This window comes from Camelina sativa, chromosome 5 (genome assembly GCF_000633955.1).
Source record: "Camelina sativa cultivar DH55 chromosome 5, Cs, whole genome shotgun sequence".
Taxonomy (NCBI): domain Eukaryota; kingdom Viridiplantae; phylum Streptophyta; class Magnoliopsida; order Brassicales; family Brassicaceae; genus Camelina; species Camelina sativa.
The window spans coordinates 24,280,902-24,296,987 of record NC_025689.1 but is presented as its reverse complement, the minus strand read 5'-3'; the positions used below and the strand labels follow the sequence as shown (position 1 = coordinate 24,296,987).

At 33.8% G+C, this 16,086-nt stretch overlaps 5 protein-coding genes across 10 annotated transcripts; 1 reads left to right on the top strand and 4 right to left on the bottom strand.

Annotated features, from left to right (window-relative positions):
- LOC109132994 lies at positions 2,026-2,692 on the bottom strand. The gene is made up of 2 exons (XM_019245516.1): positions 2,162-2,692; positions 2,026-2,078 (listed from the first exon to the last, which is right to left on the bottom strand). Exons 1-2 carry the CDS (start codon positions 2,516-2,518, stop codon positions 2,031-2,033), a joined length of 405 nt encoding a protein of 134 aa, XP_019101061.1. The 5' UTR covers positions 2,519-2,692; the 3' UTR covers positions 2,026-2,030.
- Positions 2,958-5,343, bottom strand: LOC104787520. Of its 4 annotated transcripts, none has more exons than XM_010513125.2 (4): positions 4,556-5,343; positions 4,162-4,417; positions 3,553-4,077; positions 2,958-3,446 (listed from the first exon to the last, which is right to left on the bottom strand). In XM_010513125.2, the coding sequence occupies exons 3-4, from the start codon at positions 3,895-3,897 to the stop codon at positions 3,201-3,203; spliced, it is 591 nt and encodes a 196-aa protein (XP_010511427.1). In that variant the 5' UTR covers positions 3,898-4,077; positions 4,162-4,417; positions 4,556-5,343; the 3' UTR covers positions 2,958-3,200. The 4 variants fall into 4 exon arrangements, with proteins under 4 accessions (XP_010511427.1, XP_010511428.1, XP_010511429.1 ...); XM_010513126.2 differs by having other exon boundaries at positions 3,553-4,417; positions 4,556-4,606; positions 5,267-5,343; XM_010513127.2 differs by having other exon boundaries at positions 3,553-4,417; positions 4,556-4,579; positions 5,267-5,343.
- Positions 6,079-8,161, bottom strand: LOC104787519. Of its 3 annotated transcripts, XR_767952.2 has the most exons (6): positions 7,747-8,156; positions 7,372-7,485; positions 7,070-7,176; positions 6,908-6,993; positions 6,674-6,808; positions 6,079-6,310 (listed from the first exon to the last, which is right to left on the bottom strand). XR_767952.2 is itself a non-coding variant. In XM_010513123.2 (3 exons), the coding sequence occupies exons 1-3, from the start codon at positions 7,916-7,918 to the stop codon at positions 7,215-7,217; spliced, it is 339 nt and encodes a 112-aa protein (XP_010511425.1). In that variant the 5' UTR covers positions 7,919-8,161; the 3' UTR covers positions 7,176-7,214. The 3 variants fall into 3 exon arrangements, 1 of the variants encoding a protein (XP_010511425.1); XR_767953.2 differs by lacking the exon at positions 6,908-6,993 and having other exon boundaries at positions 7,747-8,155; XM_010513123.2 differs by lacking the exons at positions 6,079-6,310; positions 6,674-6,808; positions 6,908-6,993 and having other exon boundaries at positions 7,176-7,267; positions 7,747-8,161.
- Positions 8,258-8,926, top strand: LOC104789541. Its single transcript, XM_010515221.1, has 2 exons — positions 8,258-8,262; positions 8,401-8,926. Exons 1-2 carry the CDS (start codon positions 8,258-8,260, stop codon positions 8,924-8,926), a joined length of 531 nt encoding a protein of 176 aa, XP_010513523.1.
- LOC109133041 (defensin-like protein 266) lies at positions 15,319-15,757 on the bottom strand. Its single transcript, XM_019245572.1, has 2 exons — positions 15,700-15,757; positions 15,319-15,547 (listed from the first exon to the last, which is right to left on the bottom strand). Exons 1-2 carry the CDS (start codon positions 15,755-15,757, stop codon positions 15,351-15,353), a joined length of 255 nt encoding a protein of 84 aa, XP_019101117.1. The 3' UTR covers positions 15,319-15,350.

The following is a 16,086-nucleotide window of genomic DNA, read 5'->3' as shown; positions in this document are numbered from 1 at the left end:
TGGATCGATTCCTTGGATATTACACACCAAAAGAGATCGACAACTTGCTGGATATGACACACCAACAAGGAATGGATCGAGAGACGCCACAAAGATCTGTGAAAGGATCTATAATAAGTCTGAACCAACCATGAACATAGATATGACGCACCATGAACATGGAGTTCCAAAAATTACAAGATATCACATCTTGAAAGAGAGAAACTTCTCTGATTTTTACTCAACAACAAAACTTATTTTTTATTCATGAATTAAGCCTCATTATATAGAGGAGATACAACAATTCCCTATAACATTCAGCAACTTGGAAATGCAGCAACTTGGGAATTGAAATTCAAACTCTAAAATGAGTGCAAGAGAGAGAAAACCACATAATTAAATGCTATTTTGAGAATGGACGAAAATCTCTCTTTTCTTCTTGATTTTGGGCTGATTCCACTTTGTTGGGCTTCTCTGATGGATCAAGATTCTAGAACAATTTGGTTTGTAGCTTAATTCAATCTGGTCTGGTCATAATCCTCCTTTGAATGAGAGTATGTCTGAATTCGCGTAAGCTGGAGATCACCTGTTTGTAAATTGCGTAACTCCTTCCTCTGAACTCTGTTTGATCTGATTCTTCTTCGAGGAGTTTTGTAATTGAGCTGAGCACAATTTCCAACTGGTTTGATGCACAAATTCTTAGTGGTTGAGAAGATACGCATCAAACAATGAGAACATGTCCTGATGCTCCCCAATATCATATCAATTAGCATAATCGAGAAGTCTACGATCCCATTTGTGCTGCCGCTTTGTTTTCAAGTACTTGGTGTATTCCACTTTTATTCTCTCATTGAACATGCAATTCATGAAACCCACGCGGTCTGACTTCATTCGACTTAAAGATGTTTTCTCCCGGAATAAATACATCATCGCATCCATTTCCTTGAAAACAAATAACAGTGAAATTTAAATTTAACCATGGTAAAATAATGAACAAATTAAGTATTGAAAAAATCAAATTTATACTTACTTGATTGTGCAGCCACTTGTTGTGAGAAATGACACGATCAAGCAATTCATGATTAATTACCGATGGACCCAACTTAAATTGCTCGTAACTATGAAACAAATAGTAATCAGTAAGCTAAAAATTTTAAAAACTGGACAATTATAAAATCGATGCTTAGAATAAAAATTAGAAGACGTACCCAAAATTCCTTTGCCATGCTTCCAAAGCATTCCATCTAACATCGGATACAAAAACCAAATCAGCATCTTCCTCATACTTTCCCGCATCTGTAGGATCAACATCGGGTACACGAGGTTTTTATGAAAGATGTCCTAATGTTTTCTCTAAGAAATCTTGAGTGCTCAATAAATCTTGACTCTCGATATTAAGGTTTATGGCACCCGTTTTGGTGAACAAATCATCGAAAACAAAGTTGTCTTCCTGTCAACGAAAAGAGGGTGCCTGTATGTGGCCCCCTGTAAAATAGGGTTTCAACTAGGTTACCCCTGTACTTTAAGGCTCTATCTATTTCCCCCTACAGAACATATATTCTTCCCAATTCCACCTATATTAATTCATTTCTATCTAATTAACCAAAATAAATTAAGCTGTAATAAATCAACGTTTTGCGTTTTATTACAGTTTAATTTATTGTGGTTAATTAGATATAGAATTGATTTATTACAGTTTAGTTTATTTTGGTTAATTAGATAGAAATTAATTAATATAGGTGGAATTGGGAAGAATATATGTTGTTTAGGGGGAAATAGGTAGAGCCTTAAAGTACAGGGGTAATCTAGTTGAAACCCTCTTTTACAAGGGGGCCACATACAGGCAGCCCATGAAAAGATCAAACAAAGTTTAATGTTTACAAACAAATACATCCAAAAAAAGTTTAATGTTTACAATACAATACATAAGTTTACAATTAGCCAAATATCTTCAAATAACTTACAAAGCCGAATGTTTAAAAAAAACAAAAAAAAACAAAAAAAACATAGCCGATTTCCAAAACATTAAATCGAAGACAAGTTTTACCAAGTTACTTTTTACGTACCAAACTCTTTGGTTGAACGGATGGTGATTTCCCCTGTTTCAAAAATAAGAATCAATAAGTTTGACAAAATCATTACATATACAACACCAAAGCATATAAATTATTTATTGACTTACCACATCTTTTGGTTTAAAGGATGGTGGTGTGGCTTGTGTCGAAGTTGATGCTAGAGTCGATAGTATCTCCTTCACTTCTGATACATCCTCCTCCATCTTCTTCAATCGCTGGCCTATTTCTTCCTTAAAAGGCTTGAAAGAAGCTTCAAACATACCTTTAATGAATGACTTCATTTCTTCATCAAAGCCATGACTGCCCGACGTTGCGGCTCGCTGACATAGGAGTTGCATTTTTCGACTCTCTGCACCATGATCAATCTGCTTTGGCTTTCTCTTCTTTGTGCTTGATGCTCCCACATTTACATCTTGCTTCTTCTCGCTACTCTCCAACCCAGACAATTGATTGTCTCTAGGCATGTCAATTAGGGCCAAAACCCGCGGGCTGGCCCAGCCTGGCCCTGAAAAATAGCGGGCTCGGGCTTAAATATATATGTCCAGAAAAAATTGGGCCTTTCGGGCTCAGCCCGTTTGGGCTATAGGGTTTTTCGGGCTTAGCCCGACCGGGCTCGGGCCAGCCCGAAAAGCCCTTTAACAAATATATTTGTATTTTTTTTGTTAACATTTTTGTTTGATTGCAATATTTGATTAATAATTTATTGTAATTAAAGTTTTAAACTCTAATCCTAGTTTTTATATTTACTTATTAACCATACTTAATACTTTAAAAAAATTTATCCATGATATTTTATATGAATTATATATTAGTTTATTTGGTTAAAGTATCAAAATTTTGTTTAGTCTTAAACTTTTTATTTTAAATTAAGTTGGTTGTAATGAATATAGATGAGTTATTAATTTTTTGATTGATTTTTTTATAGTGCACCTTCAAACACTATTTTTTGAGGCTTATAAGTTTGAATTTTTTATCGGTAAGATAAGTCTGAAAAAGCCCGAAAAGCCGTATAGCCCTGTTAGGGCCGGGCTCGGGCTTTGAAATATAGGCTCAGAAATATTTCGGACCAGGCCGGGCCGGACTCAAACATATGCGGGCTTTACGGGTTTTGGACCGGGCCGGGCCGGGCCAGCCCGATTGACACCCCTAATTGTCTCCATCACTTTCCTTTTCAACATGTTCATCTTCATTTACAACTTCCTCTATCTTCTCTTCTTCAACATCATTAGTTTCAACATGACCCCACTCATGGTCTCTAAAATCGTAACCAGATCGCACCAAATCGTTTATGTTTTTGACTCCCACATCATTGATCTCATCACGCCTAAAAAACTCTATATCATCGATTATGTCAAAATTTCCTGACCACGAGATGTATGGATAGACGATATCCTACCAAAAAAATAGTAACAAAAATTTTGGTTAAGCAATAGTAAAAAAACAGAACCATATTCAGACCATGACAATTAAAGAAGAATAGAGAAAATAAATTACTAACCTTTGGTCCAAATGATTGCTCTATGATGATAATGTCTTGATAAGACACTTTTGCAGCTCCCTTCCAGTTAGAACATCTAGCACCGTTTGTGAATTCCTTGTTGATCTTTTCTCCCAACAATTCTCCAATCACTGGAATTGCTTCCATAACCCATACTTGAAGTGCAAAGGAGAAGCCATTAAGAATATAACTGTTGGTCTTCTTCAACTCCTTTCTTGTGTCCATGATCGAGGTCGCAAGGTAGTCAAAAGAATGTAAACCCCAAGGGTAAGCTCTCAACTTATCAAGATCCATCACCAACTTGATGTATGAGAGAGGGATCTTTTTCTTCTCGTCCTTAGCCATTACCAAACCAGCTATGATGTATATGAATCTTAGCTTGTCTTCAGGTTCCCACTTGGAGCTTCTACTAGGTGTACATCCATCAGCCTCTTAATGGTAATCTCCCCATCTCTCTTCAATAATCTAGCCCAAAAACCTTTGTCCTTCTTCCAACTGTCTTCATTCCAAGATTTCAAATCTAACCTGAAATCATCATTGCATTTGAGTCTAGTGACTGCATAATATTCTTGCATCGAAAATCTCATTGGGTTCCTTCCAAACACAAACCAAAGCTCATGTTTCTTATCTGTGATCAACTGCCTACACATGATGCTGTGTATCAAACGAGCAGAGTACCCTAAACCATTTTCGTAGATGGCAAACAAATTTGCAAAGATAGTATCACTCTTCACTTGCTCATACTCGGTTGGCAAAGCATCCTTGATTCTTGTCAAGATAGACATTCTGCAGCTATTGTTTATCTGCTTCACTTGTGGTTCATCACCATATCTGAAAATGCGTTTAGGACACTCCTTTTCAACGCCTAAACAATAGATTAAGAAAAATTTAATCAAACACAACATTAAGAGTTGTTAAGTATAGCTCGCATGACAAGAATCACAATAATCAAGAATCACAATTACCATGAGTTAATTTATTATTTCAAAATATATGAAAGTACCTTCGTTTATCATCCCGATTGATCCTGATTTTTCATCCATGTAGAAGCTAACTAAATCGAAGTGCACCTCACATGTCAAATAAAAACTTATTACAATCAAAGAACCAAGAAACCAAACATGATGATGATTCAACTAGTAAAGATAAAAATTCAAACCTCATCTCATCATACAACACATTTGTCTAGTAATCATTCACACAAAATGAAAACAAGAACATGAAGAAGGAATGTAAAATCAAGAGCACAAGAAACCTATATGCAATTAAAATTCAGAAATTTAAAACTAACTAAATTGAGATTTTTAAAACTAAAAAAAATCTAGATGTCTTTTAAAATTCAGGAATTTGTTTACCCGATTTGGTAAAATTAAGAAATTTACCCATTTAACATTCAGACTTTCCACCGGAAGTTATCGACTAAAGATCAAACATGGAGGAAGAAGTAATGTAAATCAAGAGCATAACAAATCAACATGCAATTAAAATTGAGACTTTTAAAACTAACAAAATCAGTATGATAAAACTACAAAGATTTACACTACAATATGCTGAAGAATTTAATATGCTATAAAGAGAAGCAAACGAAATTTAGTGATTAGTGTGAGGAAACTAAAATTGATGATTCGCTATAACAAGAGGAAGACAAATAAAAAGGAGGACGAAACAAAAATAAAGCTTTGCCCAGATGAGTAAATGAAGTATAAAAACACACCTCCGTCGATGAATCACGACCACCAGAGGAACCCAGTCACCACCGCTGTCGATATCACCGAAGTTTGTTTTTTTTTACGATTTGGTAAAACAAGAAAGAAGAGAAAAGAAAAGGGTTTGGGTAAAAAATGAAGTCTCTTTTCCAATTAGAGGTTTAGGTTTTTGTTTTGTTTTCTGATTATTTTAGGAAAAAATTTAACAATCACTTATATATTAACTTTATATATTTTCTCTTTCTTAAGATTTTTTATAAATTGAGGGCAAAACTGGATTTTGATTATTATAAAACCTATATGACCAAACCTAGAAAAACAAAGTGTATATGGACATTTTTTCAAAAAAATATCCTTTATTTCCAATTTCCCCCTAATTAATCCCACTCCAAATCAAATTTATACATATAATTTTTTTTATCCTAAATAAAATAGGAGAACAAACTAAGAAATCCATTGTCTATATATATATGAGCATCCACATTATCGACCTCACAAATTACAAACTAAATCTTCAAAAACCTTTCTCCAATTCGAACAGCGATTAAACACTAGTAAAAATGTTTTGTATTGTTACGGATATATTTATAGGTATAAGGTGTTTTTTTGTAGCCAAAATTTTTTTGTTACAGATTTACAACAAAATTAATTAATAACTATTTGGTAGTAGCAAATTTTTCCCTCGTAGCAAATTGTCGCAATTTGCTACAATTTAGATATTAATTGAAAAGTAGCAAATTGTTACTATTTGATACCTTTTTGTTGTAGCTATTTGTTACACAGTTAGCTACACAGTTAGTTGTCATAAACTTGTTACAAATTGGGAAAATATGTCTAATTTAATGTTGAAACTCATTGTTATTAAAAAGTGACAAAAAATATAAACAAAACTTATTATAATTTAAATAAAATTTTTATTTTTCAATGTATACAAAAACATCAACTACTCTTCTTTAATCTCTTCAGCTCTCTCTTTTAAGTTCTTGCTCAACATCACTTCATCATCTTTGCTTGAGGTGAATGCCTTAGTTCTTCAAGACCTTTTGTAGCTTCTGTAAACAGAGTAAAAAATAGAAGTTTAGTATGGTTTGCAGAAGATATCTAATTACTCCAAGGAAAATAACTCTGTCCACATTGTCACTGCATATACGCATCAAACCGTTTAAGTAAACAGTTTTTATTCAATTATCAAAACTCAAGTAAGAAATAAAAAGAAGTGAGAAGTCACTCACATGTTACGGTGATGGTGCGTAACCATAACTCATATTGGAAACTCAAAAGAAATAAAAATCCAAAAGTAGCATCATGGGACATCTCTTGTGTTATATTAATCAATTTTAATTAGAGGAATATTAGACCCAACATAGAGAAGTAGAATATACAAGTTGAGTCTTATAACAAGGTTTATAGTTTACCTGAAAACAAACTTGTGTGTTCTCCTTGTGTTCTTCAGATGCTAAGTGAGTGTTGTGATTTGCCTTGAAGTCGCAAGACAACTGCTCTTTTACAACATCCTCTTTCTTGTTCTTTTCTTGTAGTTTCTTGAAGAACTAACAGATATAGCCACAACAAAAGAGAGCTTTATTAATCAAAATGCAGAATTAAACATGATACAGAAAAGTCAGTTCCACGAGATGAGGATACACAACCTGCAACTTAATGTAATCACAGAAAAGTGAGTTCCACGAGATAGCCAATGACAAGCTCTAAACGATAATTACATCCCAGCTCCAGACTAATAGGCAATACTCAAAGAACAATTCAATAACCACAAATAAAATGCAAATCAAACTGAAAGAAACAATATTCACCTCTGTTTCAGCTCATTAGCAGATTCTCTTGAACTCAATGTCACGATGTCCTCCAGCTTGAGTAGACCCATTCTTACTCAAGACCTGTCTTCTTGTGGTCCTCAGTCCTGCATTTTCCCAACAAAAAGACTTAACAAGTCAAAGTTTAGAAGATAGATAAACAGACAGCTGCATAAACAGACAGTTGCATCCCTGCAACTAAACAACAAAAACATATGAAGAACAAAGAAGTATTAATAGTCATAATTTACAGAATGATATAAAGAAGTGATATATGCTTTGAGAGAGCTTGTTTTGAGTACCTTCGGTGACTTTGGTTACACTGAGGAGAGCCGAGTTGAGCCTTGAGTTCTTTAAGCCACTGGGACCTTGTGGCGAGTGGTTTGGTTGTGTGGTCTTAAAAGATCCGCCCAATCCTGCAATTTGGAGAGTCCAAAATTCCAGATTATTAGATTTAGAAACTAAAATTAAAACAGATTGGTAACAGATCTATACATACAAACTGCAATTGCCCAAAAAACTGAGTTCATTCATAGCCTAAGAACAAGGTGAATCGGATAGAGAACTCTTGGCTATGAACTAAATAACATGTGGTAATAAGTAAATTAAGTAGCCCGAGAATCAATCAGAGGATGAGAATCAATTTTTTGAGGAGTGTGGATTTGAATAATTCAAACCTGAAGTAGCAGCGGAGAGATCGAGAAGGATGATGATTATGGTAGTTACAGAGCCCAATACGACATGGTTTTGGGCAAACGACGGTGGTTGATCTCTTTCAACAACTGAAACAGAGCTTCTCAAATCTCCACCAGCTGCGAACGTGTTTGGTTGTACCGCAAAGTGATTCATCTTTTCGAAATTTTCAAACAAAAAAATTAAAATAACCTGATTCGCATGAACACACAGATTTTGAAAATAAGATCTCTAAGCAATAAAAAAAAAACACAATATCTGAATCTGGATTAACAACAAATCGAGAACAGTTCCGTTAATTCTGAAAGCCAAATTAACAGATCTGAAGGATTTAAGACAATGGTTGAGCCGTTCTCCTCTTTTTTTTTTTTTCCCCTTAGTCGGTCTTAACTTTTTTTTCTTTTCTCTTTTTTTGTCTGCAATTAACCACTGTAAAAAGGGACAGGTTATTGTGTTTTTCTGTAAGTAACTTTTTACTACAATATGTGACATTTTATGTTGTGTGAACCATTGCTACACCATTTTGTGTGTTTCTAAATTTGTAATAATTTTGCTTCAATTTGTCTTAACTTAATTATTCTATTAATTTACTTACATTTTTTATTTAATTTATCTTTGACTTTTTTTTTATTTACAAGGGTGAATTCAGTCTCCATTGATAGCGCCAAGGATTTAGTTATAGTAAAGGGGATCATTGACGTAAAACAGCTCACTCCTTATCTTAATGAGAAGCTTAAACACACCGTCGAAGTTGTTCTGGCGAAAAAAGACGACGGAGCACCACCCGCGGCGGCTCCAGCCAGGGGAGAGAAGAAAGACAAAAGTGCTATTGAAAAGAAAGAGATTAAAGATGTCGGAGAAAAGAAAGTCGACGGTGGCGGTGAAAAGAAGAAAGAAGTTGCGGTCGGAGGAGACGGTGGTGCTATGGTGGATATGAAGAAAACGGAGTATAACGGTTACGGTTATCCTCCACAGCCGATATTACCACCCACCAGGAGGACAAGTATACGGTCAACAACAACAGCATTACATGCAAGGCCAATCGTCTCAATCCTATGTACGTACAAGAACCATATACGAACCAAACACGAATCGTATGAGAATCAAGGTTACGGTCAAGGGTATGGACAAGAAGCACCACCACCACCTTATATGAACCACTAAGGTTACGCTGATCCTTATGGTCACATGCGGGCGCTTGGTTGGTTTATTTCTTCTATATATATAGGCATTATTTTGTATCGTAAGATTGATAATATCTTCTCTGTTTTATTAACTTTTTGTGCAATGTAATCTTCAAGTGATCATAATAAATTATATATTCTGTAATACTGATTATAGAAAATCTATTCATAAGAATATGCTTATTACTTTTTAAAGTAACATATATTGCACAATTATTGTTTTTTTGGTTAAAATGATATGATCTTTATGTACGTGAAAAAAAAGAACCAAGGGTTCCAACGTGAGAAGTCGTCTTTTTGTACGAAACAGAAGAAGACTTCTTAGCAAAAAAAAGTGTGATGTTTTTGAGAAACAAATTCACACGGTGCAACAACCTGTTTGAAAGAAAAAGAGTCAGCTCTAACCAGAGGGAGAAGAGATGTCATTAATTACCTGGAAACAGAGAAGTTCATTAAGCACAACAAGGTTTGAAGAACGCTAAAGCAAGATTGGAGTTACTGGGAAACTCAATTAAGGGGGAGTATTGGTTGATAATTGTGTTTCAGAGTCGCAACGTTTAAGTCGTGACGTTTTGGTATGTGATGTTTCATCCAAGAGTCACAAGTTCTTAGAGACACAACTCATTATGATGTAGTGTCTGTTTGTTTCTATATATAAAACAGTTTTGTTGCTGATGTATGTAGCAAGTTTTAGTTGATCGAAGTTTATATTTGTTCTTATCTTCTAAAAGAGACAAAGGTCTCTTACTCTTTTTTGTTATTCTCTTCTCTCAAAATTATTACATGGTATCAGAGCTTTTGTTAATTTTGGAGCCTGTCCAAGCAAAACAAAAATAAGAGAAATTTCGCTGCAAGAAGAAGAGAAAGATGGAGACAACAAACCAAGGGTGAGAAGAAGAAGAAAAGAAGATCGAAATAGGAAAAGATGGTGGTGACAAGAGAGAGTACTATCAACCTTCACAAACGTTCACAAACAGCACCATTATTTTCACAAGTAGTGCGTGAAGCTCCAAAGGGATGAAGGAGATAGAAAATCTTCTCAAAAATGCAATGGAGACCATAGATGTGGAGATGAAATTGTGAATGGAGAGTTCTGAAACTTTGTTCAACAATGTCTTGGTATATCACAAGGATGCAAAGAAGACATCACTCGATGAAGTTGAGAATCATAAGATTTCTGCAATGGAACCAGACAGAGAAGCAACTGTTTGAAGAAACAGAGTATAACGAATTAGCAAAAAGTGGTGTTGAGTTTGAAAGAAAGACGTCAACACGGAGATGATGCCTGTTGGATGAACAGAGCAAGACCACTCAACAAAGGAGACGTGATAATGTTCAAAGAGTGATACCAAACAATAAAGGAGGATGCTTACCTCATAAAAAATGGGGCAAAAAAGGATGCTTACCTCAGAAAAAAAAAATGGAGCACTTTATGCTGATTAAAAGGAGATACCAAGCACTAAAAGAGGATGCTACCTCAAAGAAAAATGGAGCATTTTATGGTGATCAATGGAAGACACCAAGCACAAGCACAAAATGTGGATGCTTACCTCAGAGAAAAATGGAGCATAAACCGGTTGATAAGATAACCGAAGAAGACATGAAAACATTTCACGCATGCGACGTCACAGAGACGTGAATGTGATGGTGATCAAAGAAAGACATCAAGCAAGAAAGGAGCTGCTTACGTAAGAGAGAAAAGGGAGAAGCAACCAGTTGCATAAGGCAATAAGAAAAGAGTTCACTTAGAGAAAAAGGAGTAGAACAAGGTTGCAAGATCAGCCGATGAAGATCACGGAAAACACGTGACGAAACTTACATGGTGAAAGTTTTAAGGATACTTGGAGAAGGATTGCAGGTAACAAAAAAAAGTGAAAAAAAAAACCAAGGGTTCCAACGTGAGAAGTCGTCTATTTGTACGAAACCGAAGAAGGCTTCTTATCAAAAAAAGTGTGATGTTTTTGAGAAAGAAATTCACACGGTGCAACAACCTGTTTGAAAGAAAAAGAGTCAGCTCTAACCAGAAGGAGAAGAGATGTCATTAATTACCTGGAAATAGAGAAGTTCATTTAGCACAACAAGGTTTGAAGAACGTTAAAGCAAGATTGGAGTTAGCGGGAAACTCAATTAAGGGGGAATGTTGGTTGATAATTGTATTTCAGAGTCGCAACGTTTACGTCGTGACGTTTTGGTTTGTGACGTTTCATCCAAGAGTCACAAGTTCTTAGAGACACATCTTATTATGATGTAGTGTCTGTTTGTTTCTATATAAAACAATTTTGTTGTTGATGTATGTAACAAGTTTTTGTTGATCAAAGTTTATATTTGTTCTTATCTTCTAAAAGAGACAAATGTCTCTTACTTTGTTTTGTTATTCTCTTCTCTCAAAATTATAACATGGTATCAGAGCTTTTGTTGGTCTTGGAGCCTGTCAAAGCAAGACAAAAATAAGAGAAATTTCGCTGCAAGAAGAAGAGAAATATGGAGACAACAAACCAAGGGTGAGAAGAAGAAGAAAAGAAGATCGAAATAGGAAATGATGGTGGTGACAAGAGAGAGTACTATTAACCTTCACAAACGTTCACAAACAGCACCATTATTTTCACAAGTAGTGCGTGAAGCTCCAAAGGGATGAAGGAGATAGAAAATCTTCTCAAAAAGGCAATGGAGACCATAGATGTGGAGATGAAATTGTGAATGGAGAGTTCTGAAACTTTGTTGTCTTGGTATATCACGAGGATGCAAAGAAGACATCACTCGATGAAGTTGAGAATCAGAAGATTTCTTCAACGGAACCAGACGGAGAAGCCACTGTTTGAAGAAAACGAATATAACGAATTAGCAAAAAGTGGTGTTGAGTTTGAAAGAAAGACGTTAACACGGAGAAGCTGCCTGTTGGATGAACAGAGCAAGACCACTCAACAAAGGAGACGTGATGGTGTTCAAAGAGTGATACCAAACAAAAAAGGAGGATGCTTATCTCATAAAAAAAATGGAGCAAAAAAAGATGCTTACCTTAGAAAAAAAAAATGGAGCACTTTATGCTGATTAAAAGGAGACACCAAGCACTAAACGAGGATGCTACCTCAAAGGAAAATGGAGCATTTTATGGTGATCAATGGAAGACACCAAGCACAAGCACAAAATGAGGATGCTTACCTCAGAGAAAAATGGAGCATAAACCGGTTGATAAGATAACCGAAGAAGACATGAAAACGTTTCACGCATGCGACGTCAAAGAGACGTGAATGTGATGGTGACCAAAGAAAGCCATCAAGCAAGAAAGGAGCTGCTTACATAAGAGAGAAAAGGTAGAAGCAACCAGTTGCAAAAGGCAATAAGAAAAGAGTTCACTTAGAGAAAAAGGAGTGGAACAAGGTTGCAAGATCAGCCGATGAAGATCACGGAAAACACGTGACGAAACTTACATGGTGAAAGTTTTAAGGATACTTGGAGAAGGATTGCAGGTAACAAAAAAAAGTGAAAAAAAACAACCAAGGGTTCCAACGTGAGAAGTCGTCTATTTGTACGAAACAAAAGAAGGCTTCTTATCAAAAAAAGTGTGATGTTTTTGAGAAAGAAATTCACACGGTGCAACAACCTGTTTGAAAGAAAAAGAGTCAGCTCTAACCAGAAGGAGAAGAGATGTCATTAATTCCCTGGAAACAGAGAAGTTCATTAAGCACAACAAGGTTTGAAGAACGTTAAAGCAAGATTGGAGTTAGCGGGAAACTCTATTAAGGGGGAGTGTTGGTTGATAATTGTGTTTTAGAGTCGCAATGTTTTGGTTTGTGATGTTTCATCCAAGAGTCACAAGTACTTAGAGACACATCTTATTATGATGTAGTGTCTGTTTGTTTCTATATAAAACAATTTTGTTGTTGATGTATGTAACAAGTTTTAGTTGATCAAAGTTAATATTTGTTCTTATCTTCTAAAAGAGACAAAGGTCTCTTACTCTGTTTTGTTATTCTCTTCTCTCAAAATTATAACATGGTTCTGTGTCACCCCGTTGGCTTGGTTTAAGAAGTCGTCTTTGTCTAGAAAGAAATGTTAATTTGCGTGTTGTTCACTACAATTATAAGTTTCCTCCTAAACCAGACTTGACGTTTTTCTTTTCGGATCAAAAATAAGTTACTCTGTTGACTTATAATTAAGTTGACCATATAGCATATCATCTTCATACCCATGTTTTGAAAATATTTCAAAAAAATCAGTAATAAGTAAAATATGTAAACAAACTAAAATATGGAACTATCAGCCGATCAAGCTTATATAATTGATCGTAGAACGTTGGTTGCACGATTACAACCCTACACATTATATACTTTTCTACATTTACAAAGTGGAAAGTGATGATTACATCCCAAGGAAATTTTCAAATGTCTCTATTAACAAATGTGTGGAGGTTTATCGAATGTATACAATCTACATTTCCAGTTGGGAAGAAAGCAGATAAGAAAATAGTAGAACTATCGAGGCCTTTGGTTGCCAAATTTCATATTAACTAAAGAAGCCAAAATATTCATATCCCATTTAAAATTTAAAAAAATAAAAAATAAAGATTATAATATATTGTAAATATTTGTTTCGAGAAAAATTTCTATGTTTGAAAATATTAAATTTCTACATATAATTATGAAAGTTTGACTTCGATAGAAGGAACTAAAAAAATTCAAGAGGATATACTACAAATATCTATCTAAGTTGAAGATATGTCACAATTTTCTATAATTCCGAAAAAAATCTCATAAGGTTGCTACAAATCTCCGGTAAAAATAAATGTTTTTTCGGCTAGATACTCCATCACTAAAAGGATGAGCAAAGACTTTAAATATGATAGAAGATCCTGACGATTATAATTAGGAGGAGGATCAAAGAAAACAAATTAGAAAAAAAGAACTATTGAAAATAAACATGGATTATTTTTTTTAAAACAAAAATTAGAAAAAAATTGGAAATCAAATATTCATATCCCATTTTACCATTTAAAAAAATGAAAAATAAATACTATAATCTATTATAAATATTTTTTTCGAGAAACTTTCTATTTTTAAAATTGTTATCAATATAAAGGCGCTCAGCTCAGTCACAACATTAGATTCTAATGAATCGGATTTACTATTATGTGATTTTGATTGTTTATCTATGGTGGGATGTTATTGATATCCTTTACTATTTTCATTAATTGAATTTCTAACTGTAGTTATAATTTTAAAATATTAATATTTATTAAACTGATTTTAGCATATATTTTAACCTATATTTATTGCAGTCATACCCCAATATAATGTCCACGAATGGTAAGTTATCTGATGCTAACCTACAAATATTTTAAATTATTTTTGTTAATTACATTTGGTCGCGAATGCTCGCGGGTAACTCCCCTAACTATATTACTTTATGTTTATATTAGAAAAATTATTTCCGTTTTTTATTATTGAAGATTAAAACATAGCGTCTTTTTTGGACAATTCTTTTCCATTTACATTTTTGTTGGAATTCTTTTTAGTTTTATAATTAATTTACTTTTTGGTTTGTTAAATTAGTTGAACTATTTTGTGAAAATATATTTACCCACAAAAATATATAAATGAATTTAATTAGTAATGTATTTTACCAAAAAAAAATTAAATAACACTTATTTTAAAAAGGTTTTTGCCCGCACAAGTGTGCGGGAAACTCTCTAGTAATTAATTACAAAACAAACAAAAACCAATAATTTTATAAAAATATCAATGTTAAAATAAAACAAAACAAACCCGTACAATGCACGGTACTCCGCCTATTGCTTCCAAGGTTGGGTTTTTTTTTGTTTTCTTTTTGTTTTTAATTTGATCAAACGCTTATTTTTCCATTTTGCTTAAACAAAGTACATATGATATGTAACATATCCATTACAAAATAATAATGATAATCACGTCCAAACATTAATTTACAATTTTAAACGAACCAAAATTTTTGGACTTTATATCAAAAAAGGGAAAATTATATTTTCGGAAAAAAACACTCATTTAAATGGTATTTATGATAATTGTCTGATGTTTTATAAGATTGTCTTATACTTTTAAGAGATGCAAGGGTTTATTACTTCTACATTTTTTTTTGTTTTTTGTCAACCATTGGGGCACAACTGGCCGGCCCATTAGCCAGATTCCTACATTCGTAGGAGTCAGGACTCAATCCCGGATGTGATGGTGCCTTCTACAAATGGACTTACCTCCTGCCACTGCACTAAGTTCACTTCACATTACTTCTACATTTTATAAGAGGTCTATGGTTAATTGATTTTTGTAAAGGTTGACTTATACGATGAGAAAAATACTCACATAAAAACAAAAATGTTTATTATTATTATCTTGTCATCACAAATTTGGGTAAATAATAGAAATAATCAAATAAGTTTACATATGAGATTCAGCACGTAAACTTGTTCGTGGAGTGTTACATTGAGAACAAACGCACTGGCTGAAAATACATTGTGTGTTCTTACATCCCGGACATGTATCGTGACAAGTATTGTCGTTGTTGCAAGATCCTCCACGTTGTATTGTTACATCTTTCATTTTTCCACTAACTCTTGCTTCTCCCTCCATCAAACCTATATAATCATTATAAAAAAGAAGACATTAAGACATATATACACATAAGATAGTATGAATCTTCAAGATCGGCAACTGTGAATCATTACAATTAATCGTTAAAGATTAAAAAGACAATGGAATTAAATTTAAAGTTGAAAGATGGACTCACATGAGAAGGACAACAACAAGGCAAAAAAAACAACTTTCATGAACACCATTTTCTCCATTTCTGATGATAATACTTGTTCTCATTACACAGATGTATATATATATATTGTACGTGTGAAATAAGCTGATTTGTTGCCAATTGAAACAAATATTGATTCTCATTATACAAACGTATAAACTTATGATATGTATAAGATATTGCATCGACAAGTTTAATGCAGAAGATTTGGAAGATTTTCATATACTGTATTTTGACATCAACTCTCTATATATAGCTTTGACTTTTGAAAGAAAAAAATCTCCGATTAACGTTTGATAATATCAATTAAGATATTCCCATTAATCATGTATAATTCGGAAATTTATGTTTTTAATTGTTTAAAATATA